A 25014-nucleotide genomic window follows, 5' to 3' on the forward strand; every position below is an offset into this window, starting at 1 on the left:
TGAATTCATGTACATTTGCATCCAAATCATTTTACATAAATAACAAGTAATGAAGATCCCAAGATCAATCTCTGTGGCATACTACTAATTGCTAGCCTCCATTCAGAGAAACAACTTTCAACCACCCTCTCCTTCCTACCTCTGAGCCAATTTGGAAACCACCTAGCTAGCTTGCTCTCCCTGGTCTCTTTGGGACCTAACCTTGCAGCCCAGCCTGCTAAGCAGGACCTTGTTGAAGGCTTTGCTGAAGTCCACACAGAAAACATCCGCTTCCTATCCTCATTTACCCTTGTGGTTACCTCTTCAAAATACTAAGAGATTCGTCAAACATAACCTCCCATGCAAGAGCCATGTTGACTCCTAATCAGACCTTGCCTGTCCAAATGCTGGTAGATCCTTCCCCTTCAGCAACTTTCCCTTTACTGGTATCAGGTTTATGGAGCTCAGAGAAGTGAGAAGCAGCATTCAAGGGGAGACAGAAAATAATTAATTGCTGCTTTGGTCTATGAGCCAGCTCTATGATCTCCATGGATGTATTAACTGCATCGTAATGGCACAACAATTTCACATCAAAGACTGAAGTTGTGGTCTGCCCACATTTCCCATGTTTAGAATATTTTGCTCATTATTTTGCACTGCCCACATTCTGAACCTCAGACTTAATCTAAGTAACCGTGATTCTTGCAAAAACATCTGATTCAGTGATTTCTAACCTTTTTTTGAGCTGTGATCCGCCAAACTATATGGCATGAAAATCTTAATCTTTTTAGATGTGGTAAGACAGTGTTACATGGCCTACTGATGCTGTTTTCTAAAGAACCCATGGGATCACAATCTTCAAGTGCATTCCTTACATCAAATTAGCATTGCCGGTTTCCTGGTGTAATGACCCGTTATCAGGCTCATGCTGACAAATTGATGCATTTTGATTATTTGCAACTGCTGGCACTTAGCAATGTCGCAGTGAATCCCAAGAGCCAATGAAAGAGTCGTGTACACAATCCAATGATTCCAATCCAACGTGTGGTGATAATGAAACATAGCTGACACTAGAGTGATCAATGATAGTTGCTCTGAGAGAGAGAGACTAAGTCCACACACAATGCTCCAGAAGAAGTATTGAAGGAGAATGACATAATCCTGTGAAACAGATGTGCTGGGTGATACAGATTATGGAAAACCAGATCACCTCTCCGGACCAATCTGCATCTCACCCAGAAATCATCGTAAATGTGTTTCACTTCAGAGGGGAAGAAATATATTCAGTTGCTAACCCTGAAGAAAACTGTTTGCATGGAATTAAATTACTAGAGCTGAGAATTCCCCAACTCCTTTGAAGAGTTTGCAAGTAAAACCTTAATATAAATAAAACAATTAAGTAGTCAAGTGGGTTTTGAATTTAGATCTGCAAGAATAAAATCAAATAACTATGTGGCAATTTTTCTCATGAGTAGGTTTATAGCTGAATTCCTATACAGTATTCCAACTGGAGATGATTAACACTAAATTTAAAAAAAAGGTTTAGTAGAAAAATCAATTATATATTATTTTTGTAACATAAACATAACAATGTCTAACGATGTACATAACTATTTGGAGAAATTGAATCACATTCTGGACAAATATAATCGAGTATTTATGAAAGGACTAATGACCTTTAAACCAATTACTTAAGTTTGTCAGGACTCACCTTAACTTTGGCCATTTGTAAGTGCCGTTGGCCATGGTAAAGGCACCTATTTCAAGCTGCTGGACATGCATGGCCAATATACGAGCACATGGTAATGTTGGTTGCAGCAGGAAGTTATCTCCCTCCATTAAACAAAGGCTATCACTCTTCAGGAAAACCTGATAACCAGTTTCAAAAAAAAATTAACGACTTAGAAGAAAAATATATTCTTGCGGGTGGGTGGTGTGCGGGGTTGGAAGATTAGGTAAATACAACTGAGTGGGGCAGAGAAGGTTAGTGTTGAGACAAAAGGTAGTAAGTGATAGGCAGAAGCAGATCAGGGAAAGAAGATGGGCCGATGAAACCAGACTGAGGTGCAAGGAAAGTGAGAGGAAACACAGCTGGATAGATATATGGGTGATGGGCAGGTATATGGTCTGTTGTATTCAATATTTTTGCTGTGACCTCCTTCACATCTTTGAAATGCAGCATAGACTAGGTCACGGTTTAGCAGAACACCTGTTCTTTATCTGCAATGGTCATCTTGAACTTCTGGTTGCATGTAATTTCAAACTCTCCTTCTCATTCGCATTGTTTGGCGACAATAAAGTATAAGTATTCCGCCTTCTCTGCTGCGTGCTGAGGCTAAACATAAAATGGAAGAACAGCACCTCACATTCTTCTTTGGTAGGCAAAACCCAATAGTAAGAACATTGAAGTTTCCAATTTCCGATAACCTATATCACCTGTGTTCTTTCTCCACTCCAAGCAGTTCTCTCTCCTTTTGTTGTTCACCATTTCTGTCCCTTCCCCCCTTGTTAACAAGACTGGTTACCTTTCTTCACCTGGTTCTATTTAACTGTCACCCCAACACCTATCAACCTGGGTTTCTTCTTTCTTGATTTACCTTTCCTATCTCCTCCACAACAAAGTTCATTTGCCCATCATCCCTCTCTTATCTGATGTCATCTATGACCTAGCAGCTGTGTCTGAACCGCTTCTCCCCACCCCGCTCCCGCACACACACATTTAAACCTATATATTTGCATATCTTCCCTGTATATTCCCAACCCTGTTGCAGGTTCTCAACCCAAAACATTGACTTTGCCTTTATCTCCACAGATGCTGTTTGTCCTGCTTATTTCTTGCTGTTTCTAAAAACCTCTCTAACCTGTCGCTTATGGAATGCGTATGCAAGAAAAGTTGAATTCATGTTGATTTTGGAAAGTGGAAGCAATGATTTAAATCTACTTGAAATTTGCTCTGTTTGTAGGAGAGGCAGAGCATTTAAAATGTACCTTTCTTTTGACTCTATTACGCCTTAAAGAAATGTCTGCTTTCATCATTCACATATCTGCAATATGCCACTAAGATACTTAACCGCCCCAAATGTTAACATCTTTATTTTCATTTTCATACAGTATAATAAAATACTTGCCTGTAAATATTTATGTGTTTTTCTCAGGTTATCATTTGCAAGCATGAGAATTATTGGGCAGCACGATAGGGTAGTGGTTAGCACCAGTACTAGCAACCCCGTTTCAATTCCTGCCGATGCCTGTAGGAGCTTGTACGTTCTCCGTGTGAACGCGTGGGTTTCCTCTGGGTGCTCTGGTTTCCTCCCACAGTCCAAAGACGTACAGTTAGTAGGTTAATTGGTCAACGTAAATTGTCCCATGATCAGGCTAGGGGTTAAACTGGGGGTGGCTAAGCAGTGCGGCTCAAAGGGCCTGAAGGACCTATTCTTCGCCGTATCTCAACAAATAATAAAATGTGATGGCAATTTGCAAACACACTCCATTTGCAATACAAGTTGATCACAAAACTGATTATGAGTTAAACTGCGACAAGACTTCCAATTTGACATTGCATCTTGTGCCGGTGTATTCTTGAGACTTGCAAAGAATAGATGGTATGAACTGTTTCGCTACCAAAGGGCTGTACTTGACTGTTACCCGTTGGCTTCCAGGTAATGTAAACGGCTACCATAGATTGGATCAGCCTGCCATCTGCTCTCCTGAACGGGGCCTTAAATTCTGATATACCAGTCCTTTCATTCTTCACACAGTTACAAGATTAGTTAATAAATCTTCAAAGAAAGAGGGTCCTCTACATAGTGTAAATGGAAACTCCTGAATCGAACCTTGGTTGGTGAGGATTTTAGGATAATTAACCCAGCTCACTACTTTAATATGTGCTTCTCTACCAACAGCAAAGTTTTGATGATGAAAGAAAAAGCTTACGCCAATGAAAGAATTCTGGCCACTTCTGAATAATTTACAATACCTGAACACCAGTTAGTTCTTCCTTGATTTCCAGGGCCTTTGAGGACAAGCTTTTCCATGACTGAAAATAAAAAGGAAGCAGATATTAACAGTTTTCAATGACATTTGTGTTTGGAGACAGGCAGCAAAGTGATTATTTTTCAATGTTGAAAAATAAATGTGTTTTTTTGTTCTTTCCAGGCAATTACTTGAAATGTCACTTGTTTCTATTTACCATACACAGAATAATACGTTAGTGCATGAAGTAGTTACATTATTGTAAAAGGACAACGGATTAGCATCAATAGACTAGAAATGTTGAAGAAAATATAGCTCAAATCCAGATGATTGAAATAAGTCACCTGCAACTCACTTCGCTACTACAGACAAATCTTCCGATCTGTCTTACCACTAAGATTATCTGTCACTTGGTGAACAGAAGCGAGCTTCTCAAAGCCATCCCAAAAGCTCCAACTTCACATTGGGTGATCATTGCAGATGCTAAACTGCAAGAATAAAGTGAGCCAAGCAGCATGCATGGAAGCAAAGGGATGGTTGGCATTTAATGCTGAGACTCTGCACCTCAGAGTGTTAAAGGAAGAAATACAGTTTATAGAAGCAAGAGAAAGTCTGCAGATGATGGAAATCTGAGCGAAACACACAAAGTGCTGGAAGAACTCAACAGGACAGGCAGCATCTATGGAAAGAGTACAGTCAACGTCACAGCCCAAAATGTCAACTGTACTCTTTTCCATAGATGCTGCCTGGCCTGTTGAGTTCCTCCGGCATTTTGTGCGCATTGCTCAGTTAATAGAAGTGTAATTTCTCCATTACAAATTCTCAAGGAGATTTTGTGAACATCCTTGAAACTTGCCCTCTGTTTACCTAGTAGCCTCTTGCTGTGATGAAGCTTGGAATAGAGTTCTATTTTGGGAATCTGCTGTTGGGCATATAGGAACAACATGGACTCCATCAGAACTGACTATTGGTGATAGGGCTCCATTGTTGGGTATGTTGCTTGGGAGTAGACACTGACATTAGTTTGTTTATCCTATCAGTGGATTTGGAAGGATTTGTGGAGACACTGTCAGTGGTATATAGTCCCAATAATTCTTGCTATGATTGCAATGTATTGTGCATGATTAAGATGCATACAAGAGGATAGGGGTCACTGTTGCTGGGTAGACCATCAGCTCCGAAGTGAGTTTGAGATCTTGATATTCATGTAACCTTTTTCATTGGTGGTCAAATGCTGTACTTGCATAGTAAAGGCAATGGTGAATTTCTTCACTAAAGTCTCTATTCATTGAGAGCCATCCATTTTTCTAGTGTGCTGTTGAACACCTTCGTATTGGAGTGTGGTGTCATGGGGACGGCAGTAGAAAAGTTGGTAGGAGCCCCTTGTTTTGTTCATTTGAAGTATAAAAGATTAAAGTTGATCTATCATGTACTTCAGTGATCAAGAAGAGGATGATTTAAGCTTAGTCTCTGAACGCGCTGAAGCTCGATGCAAGAGGTTATGGAGACTTGGGTTTTTGCTATGGATGTACATTGATCAAATTCCTGTTAGCTATAGAAAGATAGCTAAAAGGATTGTTGGATGCTCAGCCAACAAAATTCATGCTTACCACCAATCACCCATTTATCCTAATCCCTACATTCATTTTGTTCTTCTCCCCAAATTCTTACCAACTCTGCCCAGGGTCTATCACTCACCTACACACTAGGGGCAACTTAGTGACCAATTAACATACCATGCCACATGCCTTTGAGATGTGGGGTGACACTGGTACACCAGGAGAAGACTCACAGAGTCACAGGGAGAATGTGCAAACGCCACACTGATCGCATGTGAAATCAGGATTGAATTATCATTTGCAGCACTGATCAGAGATGAAGTGAAGCATTTGGTGAGAATCTTTGAGAAGCTGTTGCTCACATTGACTGTGGCTAGAAGCCAGAAGCAAAGGAACGAGTGCAGCCCGTAGAGGGCCAGAGTGCATCTTGGAGCAGGGACACATGTACGGTTAAAAGCAGGGTTAGGATTATGAGGAGAGAAGAAGGAGATATTTATTAGGCACAGTATCATTGTTGATTTTAATAGCTTGGTCTATCTGAGAACTATAGTCCTGATAATTCTTAGTTTACCCTTATTCTAACTTCTGGTAATTTTTTTGATGAATACTTTCTCTAACAATGTTGCTTCCATTAGGGGATCCATAATTTACTCCCTTGGTCCCTCATGAGCCATATCTTCAACTCTATCTTCTGCTTCCTCAAGATCATTCCATGCCACAGCTTGTGTCTCATCCTTTATTACCAGTCTGATTTATTATCACTGACAGATGTCGTGAAATTTGTTGCTTTGCAACAGCAATACAGCGCAAAACATAAAAAATACTGACCATTCAGAAATCTGATGACAGAGGGATGAAAGGGATAATTACAAAAAATAACAACAGGGACCAATTAGAAGTAGAACCATGGTTGATATTGTCCCCTTGCATAGCCCAGAAGTGATGTGATCTTTGTTGAAACATTATTTAATCGGCTTTGAACTCTAGTATTAATTGCCTAAAGTGAACAAGTTCTTTACCGACCTCAGTAGTTACTTACAGGTAATTGACGCACTATCAGATTTTCCAGGCTACTGAGAATTTGCATGGCTGTAGCAAAATTTCTCCATTCATAGCAAAGCTGTCCAATGGACAGGAATTTTGACAGCAGTGCACTTTGTGACTGTAAGAAACAAACGCATCACTGATATTAGCTTCTTTTTCCTGTTTGCCGATTTTTTTTTCTTTTACATATAATTTACAAACAATGTTAATGTGCATGATAACTGTGGATATTTCTGTTATTTTTCTGCAAATACTGAAACATGATAATAAAATTCCTTATGACCGCAGGTATACAATGAGTCAAGTAAGCACTTTCAACCAACATCTCTATGCTAATTTAAACTTTCGGACCAAGACTTTGAGATGATGCTTTCTGCCATGTGGAGAGATATAATCAATATTTTATGAAGCAGAACAGCTTATCTATATGGGGGCAGTGGACTGGCAAGAAAGCGTTGAAAATTCATAAGAGTTTAGCAGGAATTCTGGAAACAGTCAAAAATAAGCTAAAACGATTGCAAAGTTACAAATCATGAGGAGTTGAAGACCATTCAAATAAATTTTATATTGGCTTGGTATACATGGAATAAAGATGAATTTCAAAGTCAATTATGAATTCTCTTTTTCTGAGTAGCATTAAGCAGCCCTATTTAATCAATGTGATTCAAGGTGAAGTCTCCGGCTAGAGATAATATCTGGTAAAGGTGAGGTGGTTTTTGTTCTGGAGACCATTGATTTTATTTTCAGGTCATTATTACACTGGCTTCCTATGGTAATTTATTAAGCCGGACCATCTTCTCACAGTTAATGAATGTTACAGTGCAGATCTCAGTACAGCTACTTTGTCAGTCCTAAACCTCATTCTCTCTCCAAGGCCATGCAGTTAATTTTCTCCTGTATTGTTTGCCTGTCATAATAAATGCAACCTTATATCCTTGAATCATTGCTAATGAAAGCAGCTTATTTCTATGTATCCTGTCATGATTGTGCGCAACTCAATCAAATTTTCTTTCAATCTTTTTTTCTCCCAAAGGAAAACAGTTAAAATTTCTCATCCTGGGACAATTCCTGTTCTCTGTGTCGACTCTAGATCATTTAAATCATTTTAAAAAGTCAGTCATCTTTTTCTCCCTCCTTTTTTCTTTGCTGGCATTCTGGGGTTGGAGGATGACTTGCTTCCACTCCACCTCCCTGGGTTCTGGGACGGCTGATGAAGGATTCACATGCACTGTTATAGCTGGGCCAGGAAGTGTTCGATGGGGTGCTTGGTAGGTGAATTAAGTGGGAGCTGGTACACTGCTCCTTTAATTTTCATTTGCCTTTCACTTGTTCACAAAGAGACTTGAGGATCCTAGTGCAATTTACCCAAATGCTCCTTCATTTTTTGGGTCAGTGAGGATGTTCCACTTTTTCACAAAGAGGCTTTGGGGTCATTCTTCAAACATTTACTCTGCTCACTTGCTGAGACAGAGATCAGAGTAGAGAAATGAGCAGAAAAAGATATGACACTCCAGTTATGGTTTAACCTGTAAAGTATATTATAATCTATATATTTTGTTGATATGCCTCTAAATACGAAATACAGGATCCTATTTGCTTTGCTAACCAGGCATGTATACAAATGAGTCTATATGTTCTCAATTCCAATTTCCCTGTACAACCTTTTTTGCACTATTTTCAGGTCCACAGTCACTTCCATGTGGTCTATACCTGTCTGGATTAAGACTTGGACAATATCCCAACATGGCGTGATGTGACATATAATGTTCATGTTCCAAATAATGATCACCTCCAAAAAGATAAAGTCTAACTACCTCCCACTAACTTTCAATTCTAATACTGTACCACTGTAAATCCCCAACGTCAACATTTTATGCGTTTCACAATTGACAGGAAATCTGGCTGACTGCCCAGATGTTTCTACAATCTAAAAGTTGAAAATCTGGGCTGAATGGTGCCACAACAACAACCTCTTACTCAATGTTAGCAAGACCAAAGAGCTGATTATCGACTTCTGGAGAAGGAAACCAGAGGTCCATGAGCTAGACCTTATCAGATGATCAGAGGTGGAGAGGATTAAGAACTTCAAATTCTTCATGTTATTATTTCAGAGGGCCTGTCCTGGGTGCAGCATGTAAGTGCAATTACAAAGAAATCATGGCAGTGCCTCTATTTCCTTAGGAGTTTGTGGAGATTCGGAATGACATCTAAAACTTTGACAAACTTCTATAGATGTGTAGTGGAGAGTATATTGACTGGCTGCTTCACAGCCTGGTATGGAAACACCAATGCCCTTGAATGGAAAATCCTACAAAAAGCAGTGGATATGATCCAGTCTATCATAGGTAAAACACATCTGCATGAAACGCAGTCACAGGAAACCAGCATCCATCATCAGGGACCCCACTACCCAGGATATGCTCCCTTCTCACTGTTGCCACCTGGAGGAAGGTACAGGAGCCTCAGGACTCACACCATTAGGCTCAGGAACAGATACTACCCCTCAACCATCAGGCTCTTGAAGCAAAGGGATTAACTTCACTCAACTTCACTTGCCCATCATTGAAATGTGCTCACAACCAATGGACTCACTTTCAAGGATTTTTTATCTTGTGTGCTTGATATCTGTTGCTTATTTATATAACAGTATTATTTCTTATTTGTCTGTTTGCACAGTTTGTCGTCTTCTGCACTCTGGTTGTACGTCCAAGTTTGGTGGTCTTTCATTGACTCTGTTATGGTTATTATTCTATAGATTGCCCACAAGAAAATTAATCTCAGGGTTGTATATGGCACTTCGACAATAAATTGACTTTGAACTTTTAAGACACATGTCAGTAATGTTATCCAGTACTCTCCACTTACTCAGAGAAGTCTGACAGCATCCAAATTGAACAGCATATACTTTTCACCTTAATCATTAATTTCCTCCACCTCTGATAATTGTTATTGCTGACTCAACTTTCAACCCTTAAGCCTTCTCAGACAGCAGTCACAATCATCTCTGTGAATACCACGAGGTTGATATCCACATCATACCCCATTCCTTCCTGTCTCTGAGCCAAAATCTTGGAAATTCTGTGAGAGTATTTCCCATATGCATCAGTGACTCAAGGAGACAGCAGACCACTCCTTCCTTGACAATAAATGTCGATTTTGCCAGGAGCACCCATTTACCATAAGTATACATACTAACAAAATCTTTTAGTTAAGTATATTGAAATTTAAGAAATTACAAATGAAAATATCGGGATGATGATGAAATTATATTGCACAAACAATGATCTGAAACAATATACTGGGGTCAATGAGGAAAAACTGGGATCACTACGGCAAAACTCTCTCAAAGGCAGCACATCAAACGAGAATTCAGGGGCGTATAGGGAGGGTCAAGTAGAACCCTAGCCAGTCAGGATGAACACTAAGTAATGTAAGTGAATCATATTTTGCATTTTAACAAACATGTATTCCTGACTAATTAAAATCTGATGAAATACAAATAGACTCTGAAATTTTGAAGAGCTGATTCATAAAACCATCCAATAGCTTTGGCGGATGCAGATTATTTTAACCATTTCACCAAGATCACTGCATTTCAAGAAATAGCTACTATTACAGCAGGGTTTTGAGCTATAGAATTTTCATAAATTTACATGCTTACCTTACATGTGTTACATGTGACAATTTCAGCACAGATCCAGTGGCTGAGAGTGTCTGCATATCTAATCAGCTGTAGCAGGTACTGATGTTGTTTATTTTCTGGAACAAATAAATTACTGCCTTCTAAGGATGTTGATTCTGAAGTAACTGACCTGTGAATATAAAAGCTAGAATAAATGATAAAATTCTGATGTGTCTGTGCATATATATTTTATTTCCTGATTAATTTTCACAAGATCAAAATAAGCAAAGAGGAATTATTATTGCCATTGGGTAATGCCCACGTTTAGTTATTAAAATGCCTCAATTTTCATGAAAATTACAGGATACACAAAAGCCTTGAGAACAAATTTGTGCTTTCCTGGTTCAAGAGCTGGACTGCAAGAAAAAGATATTTTCTTCCCAGTAGTTTGTGAGGCACAGTTGAGATATTGTTATTCAGCTGGGCAAAGAAAGAAGAATTCTTACTATCAATTACTAACTTGTGGGTTTCTCTCCACCATGGGAAACAAATATTCTTGGACTGACCACTGTTAAGATATAGTTGTAAAAGTTTTGAGAGCATGGGATGTGATGCGGTTTAAAATTGAAATTAATGCTAAGGTTATAGAAAAACAAAAATGACAACATAACTGATATACTGGAAGGTTATATGTTTTCAGTGGAGTGTAAAAATCTAGCATGACTGAGAAAGGAACAGGAGAAAAATCTAAAAAAAATGAAAAATAATTTTATCCTCAAGTTCAATTATAAATAAATTACTGAGCTTGACACAAAGTTACTGATACTATTTGATCATTAATAAGCATTTTTCTTGCCACCTTTTCCACAACATTAACATTTCTATCCTAGTTTTGTTTAATGTTAGTAAAAAAACATAGCATTGTTAAAAAAAAATAAGAACCCACTTTAGAATTGTCGAGTATTTGTCGTTTACGCCAAGAGATCTTGAATTCAGAAAATGGACTGGATGACAACCTTGGAACAGTTCCTAAAATTATAGGAAAATAAGATTGACATTAGATTAGATTCAACTTTATTGTCATTGTGCCAAGTACAGATACAAAGCCAATGAAATGCAGTTAGCATCTAACCAGAAATGCAAAGAATAGTGATATTTACAAAATAACTGTGAATAAAAAGTAAGTGCTACAGCACGCAAATATAAAAGTACTGAGACAGCAAAATATGGGTGCAATACTGCTTAGTGCTGTGATGTGAGGTTCAGCAAGGTCACAGCCTCAGGGAAGAAGCTCTTCCTGTGCCTGCTGGTGCAGGAGTGGAGGCTCCTGTAGCACCTACCGGATGGGAGGAGAGTAAAAAGTCCATGGTTAGGGTGAGATGCATCCTTGATAATGCTTTTCGCTCTGCCCAGGCAGTGTTTATGGTCGATGTTCTCAATGGTGGGCAATTGGGTACCGATAATCCGCTGGGCAGTTTTCACCACATGCTGGAGTGCTTTGCGGTCCGATACGGGACAATTGCCATACCACACTGAGATGCAGTTGGTTCACTTTTGAATACCCATACATCACCTGTGTCCAAAAAGTATAGGCCTAGAATCTTCAGTGCTCCATAAAGGGAATGTCATAGATGTGAGTCACCAGTAATTGCTTTGGTATTTCCCATTGGATTAAACTAAGTTGTTAGGAAGCCCACAGAAAATTACACGAAGCTGATCTACTCTTCCAAAACAGGTTTTGGTACTTTGCCCACTGATCTGATTGGGTTTGATCAGGAAAGAGATGGAGGAGATGGTGGCAGTGTTGGTTGGGTGACAGAGACTATAGCTGAAGAGGGAAATGGTTTCTCTTTAGTGTGGAAAATGATTATCACAGGAAGAAACCACCACACTTACTTGAAGATCAGGAAGAACAGAACCATCAATCTACCTTATCTCAAGGTTCAAAGTAAATTGATTACCGAAGTATGTATATCATATACAAACTTGAGATTTATTTTCTTGCAGACACTCGCTATCAAATAAAGAAATGCAATGGAATTTATGAAAAACCATACATAACAATGACTGACAAACATCTAACGTGTGAAATGGACAAGTAATAAAAAAAATCAGATGCTGGGCATAAATGGAGCTACAAGAAATATCATACGACGGGCTGTAAGAACCATGAAATATGGGTCAATTTTGTAAACAATTCAAAGGCAGTTGAGCCATTTAAACCAACTGTATATTTTAAATATAAGGTCTGTCTAGTTTTGACCTCATCTTCTTCTACGTCTTTTCCACTTTGTACTCAACATTTGCACATCCCTACAAATTTATGGCCCTCCAACTTCATTTCTTAGAACTGAAAATATTAATTCCATTTCTCAGTCCTAGGTAACTTGCCAAGTACTTCGAGCAATTTTTTGCTTTTAGTTCTGATTTCTAGTAGGTGCAGTGTTTTTCTTTTATGATTTCTCGCCTCCTAAGATGGCCAACACCGAAAATGTTTTCTATTGAAGATCCTCCCCCTTAACTGCAAACAGTACCAATTAGAAAGTCAGAAACCTGCAAGAGAGCAGTGGTATTGGGAAGGGTAAGAAGTACACTTGTGATAATTAAATTTGTCACATAATTAATTAAAGCTAATTAAGAACTGTTTTTATATACTCCAGTGAATCACCTAATAATTAAAAATGATAATTACTCAATTATTTTGTGGGTGATTCTAACAAGCAGTATTTATTAAAATATAAGCAATTATATGAAAAAGGAAGACCTGTATTATGGTACAAAATTTTTGCTACTCTTCAATGGTTAAAGGCCAGATAACATTAGGAAGAGGTTGTATCTAATGAGATACCCATAATCATGAGCTGTATGCAGAAGTAGCATTTCATGAAAAGTTAATGAGCGTAATCAAGGAAGAGGGAGCTGGATGGAAATAACAGCACCTTGGAGACTCATTCTTCTGATTGTTATTACAAAATTATATCCATTAAAGTAGATTCTGTAATAATTAATTTGTTGGAAATCCTATACCATGGTTAATTCACCAACAGTTACTCTTAATTTATAAAATGCCTTTTATATAGCAAATCCATCTCATGGAAGTTATTATGTGAACGTTTATGGAATATGGACACTGCTAGGACGGCCAATCTGTAATCAGTACCCGTCCCTACTTGTCCTTGAGAAAGCAGTAAAGAATACTTTATGGAAGTACTGCAGTTCTTATGGTGAAGTTACCCCCACAATATTTTTGGGCAGGGAATTCTTGAAACAAGACCCATTAACAAGAAAGAATCAATGTTAGACTTCACCGGATATGTACAGTGGATTTCAGGATGGTGTAGGACCCACACTCAACATTTTATGAACAGCTTCTTCCCTTCTGCCATCAGATTCCTGAGCTCTCCATAAACCCTTTAACACTACCTTGCTATTCCTCTTTGCACTACAGTGGATTCTGGTTGGTCAATCGGGCACCTGCTTATCTGTAACAATTTTTAAAGAACAAAATCAAATCGAAAAAGTAGCTGGGACTCCCTCCATTTATTTGGGACACTATGCCACTTAATTGGAACAGGAGGCTAACTGACATCTGTCACATGCACTTGTGTGGCCAACAGACACTACACTGTGCTTAGAGCATAAAGTTTTTAAACAGCATCAGCTGCATGAGTTTTGTGTTCAAAAAGTAGTGTTTGTTGTCACCGATAGTTGGCGAGGAATAAGAAGTAAGATGATTTAGAACTGTTTTGCTCACTGTGGTTTCAAACATTCAGGCTTTGAGATGCTAGAAACAGCTGGGACTGAAAATGAAATTATCTCACAACTTCAACAAGTTAGGAACTATGAAAGATTTGAAGGCATCAATAATCATCTTGAATGTTAAAAGGAAAAAGACGATTTGGAGGATGCCATCGGTAAAAGCATTGTATGAAGGCAGTCCATTATCTGCATGGCTTTGCTCATTTACAGTCAAAGGAACATGGCACTGTATGTTCCTCTGCCGTTAGCCATTATGAACTAATGCACAGTTCTATAGTACTGTGGTAGTATTGGTACAGTTCAATTTTGTTCTGAATTTCATTTACATACATAATTTGTTACTCAGTTAAATGAGAATTTATCTTTTTTTAAATATCTTTTTAATTATCTCCTGAGAACTATGGCTAATTGGGGCAGCTACTTAATTGGGCCAAAATATAATGGTCCTAATGTATCCCAATTAGCTGGAATCCATTTATTTACATATTTTTAATTCTCTTACAGTAATTTTTCATGTTTTTCCACAAAACAACATGACCATGCCAGTGATAATAAACCTGATTCTGATTCTGACTTTGTGGGGAACTTGCTAGTGGCGGTGTCTCTCTTCACCTGTTGCACTTCACCTTTATAAAGGTACAGAAAGAAGATTTGTCACGTGATGTTGGAGGGGCGAAGATGAGTAAATGGCGTGCATGCCATTGCAGTGAGTTGGTGGACTGGTTATAAATCAGACTGACTACTCTGCCCTGGATGATGTTAAGCTCTCTGAGTATTGTTGGAGCTGAACGCATCCAGGTAAGTGAAGAATATTCCGTCAGCCTTTTGATCTGTGCCTTGCAAGTAATGGAAAGGCTGAGTGTCAGGAGCAGAGTCACTTGTGACAAATATCCTGCCTCTAACCTGCCCTTGAAGTTGCAGTATTTCTGTTCCTGGTTTAGTGACTCAGGATGTTGATGTGACAGTGGCAGTGCAAGTGATTCATCAAGGATAGCTGTACCATTCCTCCTTCTTAGAGATGGCACTTGCTACTTTTAGGCAAATCTCTAAGCTTTCAACAGAGTAATCATCTGCTTTGTTTTAATGATGGTGGCAGTAGCAGATGACCTGAACATCTCCAGGTTAGGTTTAATTAAAACAGGATGTTTACCGAAAACAGGAACAGGCTCAGCTGTGATGAACAGAGCACGATACATTGTTAACATTTACAGATGAATAATAGTCACTGGGCTGAAAAGCCAATGAATGCTCAGTCAACCAAACTCAGTGAATCAATACTTTTGGGAGAAGAGACCAGAACAGAAAGGAAATTGGCAAGAAACCTTGAGATAAAGTGCATTCTACTTCATAAAATGTTAAAAAGCATTTATGATGAGAATTCTAATGATACCTGTTGTAGCAAGGTTAGTTGCTGGGCTATATGCTGTGCACTGTAATCAGCCAATGTGAAAAGGTCTTTCTGACCAGTTTTCTGGTAAACACCCAGCTGTTCTGTTGTGATGTTATCATAATTGGGTCTCGGTAATGCAGCTGCAATGCTGCTGCACCTTTCCTTCTGATGGCTGTTTGATGTCTGAATGCCTTTAATAATCTTCCGCTTAAAACTCTGCTTAAACAATACAAGATAGGCAGAAAGTAACTCAAAGCAACATTGCTTAACATTTAAAGGTACATCCATGAAATACATTTTTATGGGATAATATTGTTCTTCTAAAGATTTTTTGACCTTATTATTAATTTACATTCATCAATATATTTAAATGGAAATAGAAAGAACAGAACTTGGATACAAGGTGTGTTGAAAAGGATTGAAGATGATAAACCCAGTATGTCATTTTTTTTGTTGAATTACCATTCTGACAACAGATAATTTGCAAGTGAGGATTATTTGTCAAAAACAATTGAATTTTAGGGATATCGTGCAATAAAGTCCATAATTTTCTTTCACTATACATCAGGGAACTCTGTGCACCTCTACAACCAGACCAATGACATCCCTCCTACAGATTCAACCCTTCAACTACTGATTCTAGTCCCCAACTCTACAGCATTCAACTACCCTGCACCTTACTGACTTCTGGAAGGTGACCTCTGCATGGAGGTCGGTGACCAGTGGTGTTCAGCAGGGATGTGTTCTGGGACCCTTCCTCTTTGCGATTTTTATAAATGATCTGGATGAAGAAGTAGAAGGGCAGGAGATCAATAGAATGCAGAACTAGGCTGAGAAGTGGCAGATGGTCTTCAACCCAGATGTGTGAAGTGGTTCATTTTAGTAGGTCCAATTTGAAGACAGAATATAATATAAATGGTAAGACTCTTGGCAGTGTGGAGGATCTGAGAGATCTTGGGGTCTGTGTTGATAGGACACTCAAAGCTGCTGCACAGGCTGACAGTGTTGTTAAGAAGGCGTATGCTGTGCTGGTATTCATCAACCATGGGATTGAGTTCAAAAGGCGTGAGGTAATGCTAGAGCTATATAGGACCCTGGTCAGACCCCACTTGGGGTACTGTGCTCAGTTCTGGTCACCTCACTACAGGAAGGATGTGGATTCTACAGTAAGTGTGCAGAGGAGATTTATAAGGATGTTGCCTTGATTGGGGAGTGTACCTTATGAGAATAGGCTGAGTAAACTTGGACTATTCTCCTTGAAGCGATGATGAGAGGTGACCTGATAGAGGTGTATAAGATGATGAGGGGCATTGATCTTGTGGATAGCCAAAGGCTTTTTCCCAGGGCTAACATGAGGGGGCATAGTTTTTTTTTCATTTCATTCTTAAATCTTTTTATTAATTATTATTGAAAATTGACAACAAAAAAAATTAAAATAATTAAACAACAGGAATTCTGCAGATGCTGGAAATTCAAGCAACACACATCAAAGTTGCTGGTGAACGCAGCAGGTCAGGCAGCATCTCTAGGAAGAGGTACAGTCGACGTTTCAGGCCGAGACCCTTCGTCAGAGTCCTGCTGTGTTCACCATTAAAATAATCAAGTCAATATATCAATATGTATAATAAGAGTCAAACTGTTAGCCAAGCTAAACAGTATATCAATAATAATAATAAGAAAAAACAAAATGTTAAAGCTATTTCTTTGGAAAAAAGAAAGAAGGAAAAAAGAACCCCTGCTAACTAAAACAAAAAAAAAACCCTACTAACAAAAAAAAATGTGAAAAAAAAAACAATTTGGAGCACAAACCCTGAGCTATACGCCATACAAGCTTCCATTAAAAAAAATCAATCCGCCAACCAAATCCATTTACCCAAGAATTAGAAGGGGACCATCTTAATTAACTCAAATCAGATGATAGTAGCAGGCAAAAGAGCCCCACCTTTTCTCAAAGTCAAATCGAGGATCAAAAGTTTGACTTCTGATTTTTTCCAAACTAAGACATAGCATCACCTGAGAGAACCGTTGTATCAAAGTGGGAGTGCATAGTTTTAAGGTTGTTGGAAATAAGTACCGAGGGAATGTCAGGGGCAAGTTTTTCACACAGAGAGTGGTGGGTGCGTGGAATGCACTGCCGGTGGCGGTGGTGGAAGCAGATACAATAGGGTCTTTTAAGAGCCTCTTAGATAGGTACATGGAGCATAGAAAAATAGAGGGCTATGCACTAGGGAAATTCTAGGCAGTTTCTAGAGTAGGTTACATGGTTGGCACAACATTGTGGGCCGAAGGGCTTGTAATGTGCAGTAAGTTTCTATGTTCTATGTCCTATGTTCCCCGACATCACGACTAATTGACTGACCCAATATTCTCCTCTGATCTTCAACATTCCACTCAAACCAGATTTCTCTTCCCTAACTACTCCCCTGACATGCTTCAGCCATGGAATTACCCAACCTCCTTTGTGTAGGAAAGACACGGGTTAGTAAGGCCTGTTCACAAGTTTCCACCTTAGAACACAAAGAAAACCTTCATTGAACTGCTGTGGATTGAGGGTTAGTACACCTTTACAGGTGCTGGCCAGATTCTATGCACGTTGTGCAGGTAAAGCTAATATTGCATTATTAATAGCAGCATACACAAAGTGCTGGAGGAACTCAGCAGTTCGGGTAGCATTTATGGAGACAAACAAACAGTTGACCTTTTGGGCTGTAACCCTTCATCATGACAGGAAAAGGAAGTACCTATCACCTCTTTCTCCCATGTTCCCATCCTCTCCACCTTCTTACTCTATCTTCTTTCACTTTCCTTCCGTGTTCTGATGAAAGGTCTGGGGCCAAAATGTCAACTCTTTATTCCTCTCCATAGATGCAGCCTGACCTGAATCTCAGCATTTCCTCCAGCATTTTTGTGTGTATTGCTCTGGATAACCAGCATCTGCAGAATCTCTTGTGTTTATGATCTTAAGGTTAATTTTGTTAGCCTAAAAAGGCAGCACCATACCTTTCTGCAAATATCTTCATCTGAACATTTTATGGAAACTGAGTAAACAGAATCATTGTCTTCTTCATTCGTTATATCCTCAAAACTGAAGCTGGAATAAGACAGCTTATGGGCCATTTTACCATTGGAGAGGTTTTGAAGTAAATTAATTAAGTATTGGCCCCGGCTATCACATGGAATCACCTAGCAAAACAAGATACATTGATAAAGATAATATTCAGAAGTATCACTTTGTTGTTAATGCATTATTTTGTATAATTATTCCCAATTTTTAAAATCTTAAATTGGATATACATTCAACTTATCTGTACGTCATTTATTAATTATTACTAAACGTATAACTTGTTAAATGACTTGCATTGCTGTCTTGCTGCTCACGCTTTATGAATTATATTTGTGCTTGGTTTTGTTGAAACAAAAATATAGAATAACACTGGACAACAATTTTTTTCAGAAATGTTGATTCCTCAGAATTTTTTTTTTGTTCAACTGAGCTAAAAATGTTTTGTTAATGATTTTCATTTGTACTCAGTGTCGGCAGATTCTCGCTTAAGTGTCCAACAATGATCAGCCAGTTTCGATGGATACCAGTTGCCCTGATACTCTTTCTCCATGACTACAATATCCTGGTGAAACCTTTCACCATGCTTGTCACTGACAGTGCCAAGATTTGCAGGGAAGAAGTCTAAATGGGAATGCAGAAAATGAAACTTTAGTGACATGTTGCACTTTATGATTTCGTACATTGGAAGCATGCTCTCAACCAGCTGCACATAGTTTGGTGCTCCGTAATTGTCAAGAAAATTTTCAATAACACCCTTGAATGCCTTCCATGCGATTTTTCTCTGGTCCCACTGAAGTTCTTTGTCATTGATGTCATTGATGACATGTTTGATTTGTGAACCAAGAAAAATGTCTTCCTTAATCTTGGCATCAGTTATTCTGACTTGAGTTATGAACTGAAATAACAAGTATAAGCGACTTCAAAAAATGGTGTGTGACAGGAAAGTTTCATGGTGATTTTCATGAACAGCAGCCCAATATCCATGAGATACATGCAAATGTATTGAGGATGCAAAATCTTTGTTGCCCAGTGTAATTAGTATTTGCCTGGAAACTGGATTTTACCCTCATTTGGTTCAGTTAAAGATGTTGCACTCAGTCTTTGCATAATTGGAGGAATTCATTCCTAATATAAAAGTGTAATTGTGAAATTAAATTTTTAAAATGTTATGGTACATCCTGATTGCTTTGTTAAAAACCAGCCCTTATTTTTGTGAATGGCGGGTGCCTGGAGAGTTGCTACAGCACTGCAACTAGAATTCATGGGAAATGGGTTTGGGTGAAAAAGGTATCTTTTCATGGAAGCCATGGTACAACCATATAGAACATAGATCATACAGTAGATCCTGGTAATTATGCTGAGAATGTCCTTGTACTGACTGCACCAGAGCTTGACAAAAGGGGTTGAATCAAATGACATTGATAACTTTATCAATATCTTCATTGATACACACTGTAGACTAGGAATGCTGGTAGAGTTTTGATATTCTAAATGTAATCACGTCTCCCATACCAGAGGACCAGTATCAGATTTTAAACATAAATAAATAAAAGTTCCCACAACCACCTCTCCTCCCCCAACAGTGCACTGTCCCCACTGACCCTGGACTCTCTCTTATGGGATACGCATCACTCAGAAAATTGGACTGAGTACTTCTGAGCAAACGTCTCCATTGAAATCCCTCCTCCCCTGTCCTTGGTTCAGCACTGTCCATTAAACTGGGGACTCCTGCACTCTCATCCCTGGTTGTGATTCTTCTCTCTCCATGTTCTGGCCCTAAGACCACAGCAAAGGCCAATCCTTCTTCCCCATCCACTGAACCAATGCAACTTACCAACTGGATCATCTTGAATCTAACCCTTTCTTCTAAATCTGGGCAATATACAAGTGCTCTGTATGAATGGGATTGGACTGGAAAGCATGGAATTGCAGATATTTTCCCTGCTTTCACCTGTAACTGGTTCTGCCAGAAAATGCATTTATGTCCCATTTTTGCTACATGTAATGATCCTAATTATCCTATCTTATAAATTTAATGCAGCAGAAGATTGAAGTCGCTTTTTCTGAACAATAATCTGTCTGAATGCAACAAATAGCAAGCAAGTGTAACCTACATAATATCTGACTGTGAGAATTGCCCTTTCGTAACCTTGTGTTAAACACTAAAGCCAAATTGAGCACTAACTTCCACACACTATCACCAACTGCTTCTGTATTATCATTCACTGTACTTCCATTGTTTCAATTAGAAATGATCTCTCATTAGTGATTATTTATTAATGAAGACCTTTAAGTATTAACATTTTTATATCCATACAGATTCAGAATACCTTTCTGGAAATAAAAGTTTCCAACTTGTGTAGAATAACAGGATCCTGTGCAAAATCCACACTGTAACATTCTTCAATCCAAGCCTGCAGTAGATCGAGACTTCGATTGTACACTTTAATGCATTCAGGTGACATTTTCTCTGTTGGACTGGAATTAGAAAATAATTTAGTTTATCTTTACATAGCCAAAAATATTGCTTTAAAATACTAAAAAGTCCAATTGGATGTTACCTAGTTTTGAGTTCTAGCTTCTTATGCCATTGTAATTGTTCTGGTGAGAACTGCAAAGCCACAAAGGCTTAACAAATAGGACGGAGTACTATATTTAACGAGATATCAATTGATAAAAGTGGTTCTCTGCACCAGAAAAACAGTTAAAAAGATAGTGTTTTTTTTCATTTGTGAGGTTGTCAAAGCTATTCCATAGAACCTTAGAAATGTTCAGCACAATAATGGGCTACTTGGCCTATTTAGTCCACGCTGTCTACCGTGATGCCCATCTACAGTAATCCCATTTGCCTGTAGACTTCCCTGTCTTTTCTATCCAAGTACCAGCTCTAATATCTTTAAACATTAGCAGCTTACTGCTGATATTCCTTAGACAACACTCCTCTCAATCTACGACTCTATCAATGTTCATATCATCTGCCAATCTGCTAATCATGCCCCCTCCATTCCACTGAGGAAGATAGATGCGAGTACAATTACAATGCTTAAAATTCATTTGGACACATAGTGGAGGACTTTAACTTCCCTAGTATCGAATGGAACCTCTTTAACACCAGAGGCTTGGATGGGGCAGGATTTCGTCATTACACCCTAGCGGGGTTCTTGAAACATTATGTTTCATGAGGTGATTTGCCCTGGTTTTGGGAAATCAGCAGACACAATGACAGATCTGATAGTGGGTGAACATTTTGGGAATAGTGACTACACTCATTATGCTTTAAGATAATTATGAGTAAGATTGAATTTAGATCTTATGGAATACTAAATAGGGGGAGGCAAATTATGAAAGGATAAGAGCTAAGGGATGATAATTGGGAACAGCTGCTGATGGACAAGTCCACACCTAACATGTAGGAGTTATTTAAAAACCAGCTGATCAGAATTCAAGATTATCATGTTCCAGTAACAGTAAAGACAAGGATGGTAAAGTAAGGGAATTTGAAAGGCATGGCATTTTTAGGGACAGTCAGCGTTACTTGGTGTGGGCAGATTATGCCCGACGTATTTGATTGAGGTTTTTGAGGAGGTGTCAAAGGAGCTTGATGAGAGTAAGACAATAGTTCAGGGTTCCCAACCTTTTTTATGCATTGACCAATACCATTAAGCAAGGGGTCCATGGACCCCAAGCTGGCAACCCTTTTAAGAGATATTATCTAAATGAATGCACTTTAGTAATAGCATTTGATAAGATGATTGGGATCCAGGGTGAATTGCAAGTCTGGATTCAGAACTGGCTTGCCCACAAAAGACTGAGAGGAGGGTTCAAGACTGTTATTCCAGCTGGAGGTCTGTAACCAGTGGTGTTCCACAGGGATCAGTGCTGGGACCTCTGTTATTAGTGATTTGGATGAAAATGTAGTGGGATGGAGTAGCAAGTTTGTGGATGGCACCAAGATTACTTGTGTAGTGGACAGTGTTATTTTCCCTAGAATGTCAAAGGCTGAGTGGAGACATAATAGGCTTTAAAAATTATGAGGGACAGTCAGAATCTTTTCCCCAGGGTAGAAATGCCAAACAACAGAGAACATGGTTTTGAGGTGAGAGGGGGGAAAAGTTAAAAGGTGGCACAAGGGGCATTTTTTTTATTTTACACAGAGGGGTAGGTGATTGGAATAGGTAACCAGGGGTAGTAGTAAAAGCCGGCAGTTTGGTGGAGCTTAAGAGGCTTTTAGCTGGACACCTCAATATGAAGGAATTAGAATGATATGGATAATACGCAGAATCATCCATATTATTCCAATCTTACTGTAAACTAGCATCAATATCGGCACAATATTGTGGGCCAAATGGCCTGTCCCGTTCTGTACTGTTCTATGTTCTATACAGTTAGGAAACATGGGTCAAATGCAGATAAATGAAACTAACTCAGGTAGGCACCCTGATCAACATGAAAGACTTGAGGTCCCAGCACTGATCCTTGTGCTACATTTGTTCTGGATTCCCAGTCAGAAAATTATCTATCCACAACAATACTTTGCCTCCTATCACCTAGCCAATTTTGAATGACAACACACGTCAGGTGCCTTCTTCTTTAACCTTCTGGGCCAGCCTTACATATGGAGCCTTGTTAAAAGCCTTAATAAAGTTCATGCACATCATATGGCTCCTTGGAAAACTCCAAAAGATTTGTCCAGTATGACTTCCCATTGACAAACTGTGCTAACTGTAATGAATCAGACTTTGCCTCTACATATCTTAGGGGAACCCTGTCTCTTGAAATCTCCTTCAACAATTTACCTATAGTTAATGTCAGACTCATGCCTGCTTCTTTTTAATATCCTTTTTTAAACAATTCACCTCTCTCCAGTCCTCCAGAACCTCACTTGTGGTCAGAGATGAATCAAAACTCTCTGCAGGTGCCTCTGCAACTCTGCTCTAGCTACTGACAAGGTCCATGAATGCATGTGGGCACGCCTTGGAGATTTATCCACCCCAATGTACTTTAAGGTCTCCAATACCTTCTCCTTGCCAATTCAGAAATGCTTCAAGACAACACTGCTCATTTCCCCCATTTCTTTAGCTTCAACCTTGTTCTTCACAGTAAAAGCTGAAGAGATAAGGTAACTGGAGAATGCACCCTAACAGGTGTTTGTAACAAGTAAAAATCTCTCCCATTTCCATATACTGTACTCCTGTGTAACATGATGACTAGGTTTTCTCTCACTTGCTACAGTATTATCTCAATTTCTCATCAGCCACTCTAGTCCTCAGGGCTTCACACCCTGCGATCAAATTTAAACCTCCAAAGCAAACACCAGCAAATTGGTCGTCCTCCAGTTCAGGTGCAACCCCTCTCTCTTCTACAGATCACCTCATTGTTAGAATAAATCCTAATGATCCAAGATCGTAAATTGTTGCTCTCTGCACCAACTCCTCAACCATGCATTCATCTCGGCTACCTTTGTAGTTGATGTGAATGTCAGGATAGTGCAGAATCAGTGTAAATATGTGCTGGAATGTCAATATGAACTTGTTGAATCAAAGGGCCTGTTTCCATGCTGTAAGACTCCACAACTCTGTTGCAGAAATTGGTAAAGATAGAAACATAGAAAACCTACAATACAATAAAGGCCCTTCAACCCACAATGCTGTGCCGAACATGTACTTACTTTAGAAGTTACGTTGGGTTACCCATAGCCCTCTATTTTTCTAAGCTCCACATACCTATCCGAGAGTCTCTTAAAAGACCCTATTGTATCCGCCTCCAGCACTGTCGCTGGCAGCTTATTCCACGCACTCACCACTCTGCTTAAAAAACTTACCCCTGACATCTCCTCTGTACCTGCTTCCAAGCACCTTAAAACTGTGTCCTTTCATGTTAGTCATTTCAGCCCTGGGAAAAAGCCTCTGACTATCCACATGATCAATGCCTCTCATCATCTTATACACCTCTATCAGGTCACCTCTCTTTCTCCGTCGCTCCAAGGAGAAAGGCCAAGTTCACTTAACCTATTCTCATAAGGCATGCTTGCCAATCCAGGCAATATCCTTGTAAATCTCCTCAGTATTCTCTCTATAGTATCCACATCCTTCCTGTAGTGAGGTGACCAGAACTGAGCACAGTACACCAAGTGGGGTCTGACCAGGGTCCTACATAGCTGTAACATTACCTTACAGCTCTTGAACTCAATCCCATGGCTGACGAAGGCCAATACACCATATGACTTCTTAACCACACAGTCAACCTGCACAGCAGCTTTGAATGTCCTATGGACTCGAACACTCCAACACTGCCAAGAGTCTTACCATTATTACTATATTTTGCCATCATATTTGACCTACCAAAATGAACCACCTCACACTTATCTGGGTTGAACTCTATCTGCCACCTCTCAGCCCAGTTTTGCATCCTCCCGATGTCTCACTGTAACCTCTGACAGCCCTCCGCACTATTCACAACACCCCCAACATTTGTGTCATCAGCAAATTTACTAACCCATCCCTCCACTTCCTCATCCAGGTCATTTACAAAAATCATGAAAAGAAGGGGTCCTAGAACAGATCCCTGAGGCTCACCACTGGTGACCGACCTCCATGCAGAATATGACCAGTCTACAAACACTCTT

General features: G+C 39.2%; 1 protein-coding gene across 2 annotated transcripts in view; it reads right to left on the reverse strand.

The window, feature by feature from the left end:
* LOC134358989 (kinase non-catalytic C-lobe domain-containing protein 1) overlaps positions 1-25014 on the reverse strand; it is a 151231-nt gene that overhangs the window by 4819 nt on the left and 121398 nt on the right. For both annotated transcript variants that reach the window (XM_063071751.1, XM_063071752.1), the window contains 8 exons: positions 20720-20867; positions 18326-18508; positions 15326-15541; positions 11123-11205; positions 10216-10366; positions 6550-6672; positions 3956-4015; positions 1691-1848 (listed from right to left, as the gene is read on the reverse strand). In XM_063071751.1, the coding sequence (XP_062927821.1) occupies positions 1691-1848; positions 3956-4015; positions 6550-6672; positions 10216-10366; positions 11123-11205; positions 15326-15541; positions 18326-18508; positions 20720-20867 (1122 nt within the window). The remainder of the gene's footprint in view (positions 1-1690; positions 1849-3955; positions 4016-6549; positions 6673-10215; positions 10367-11122; positions 11206-15325; positions 15542-18325; positions 18509-20719; positions 20868-25014) is intronic.

Source organism: Mobula hypostoma, chromosome 19 (assembly GCF_963921235.1).
Source record: "Mobula hypostoma chromosome 19, sMobHyp1.1, whole genome shotgun sequence".
NCBI classification, from domain to species: Eukaryota; Metazoa; Chordata; class Chondrichthyes; order Myliobatiformes; family Myliobatidae; genus Mobula; species Mobula hypostoma.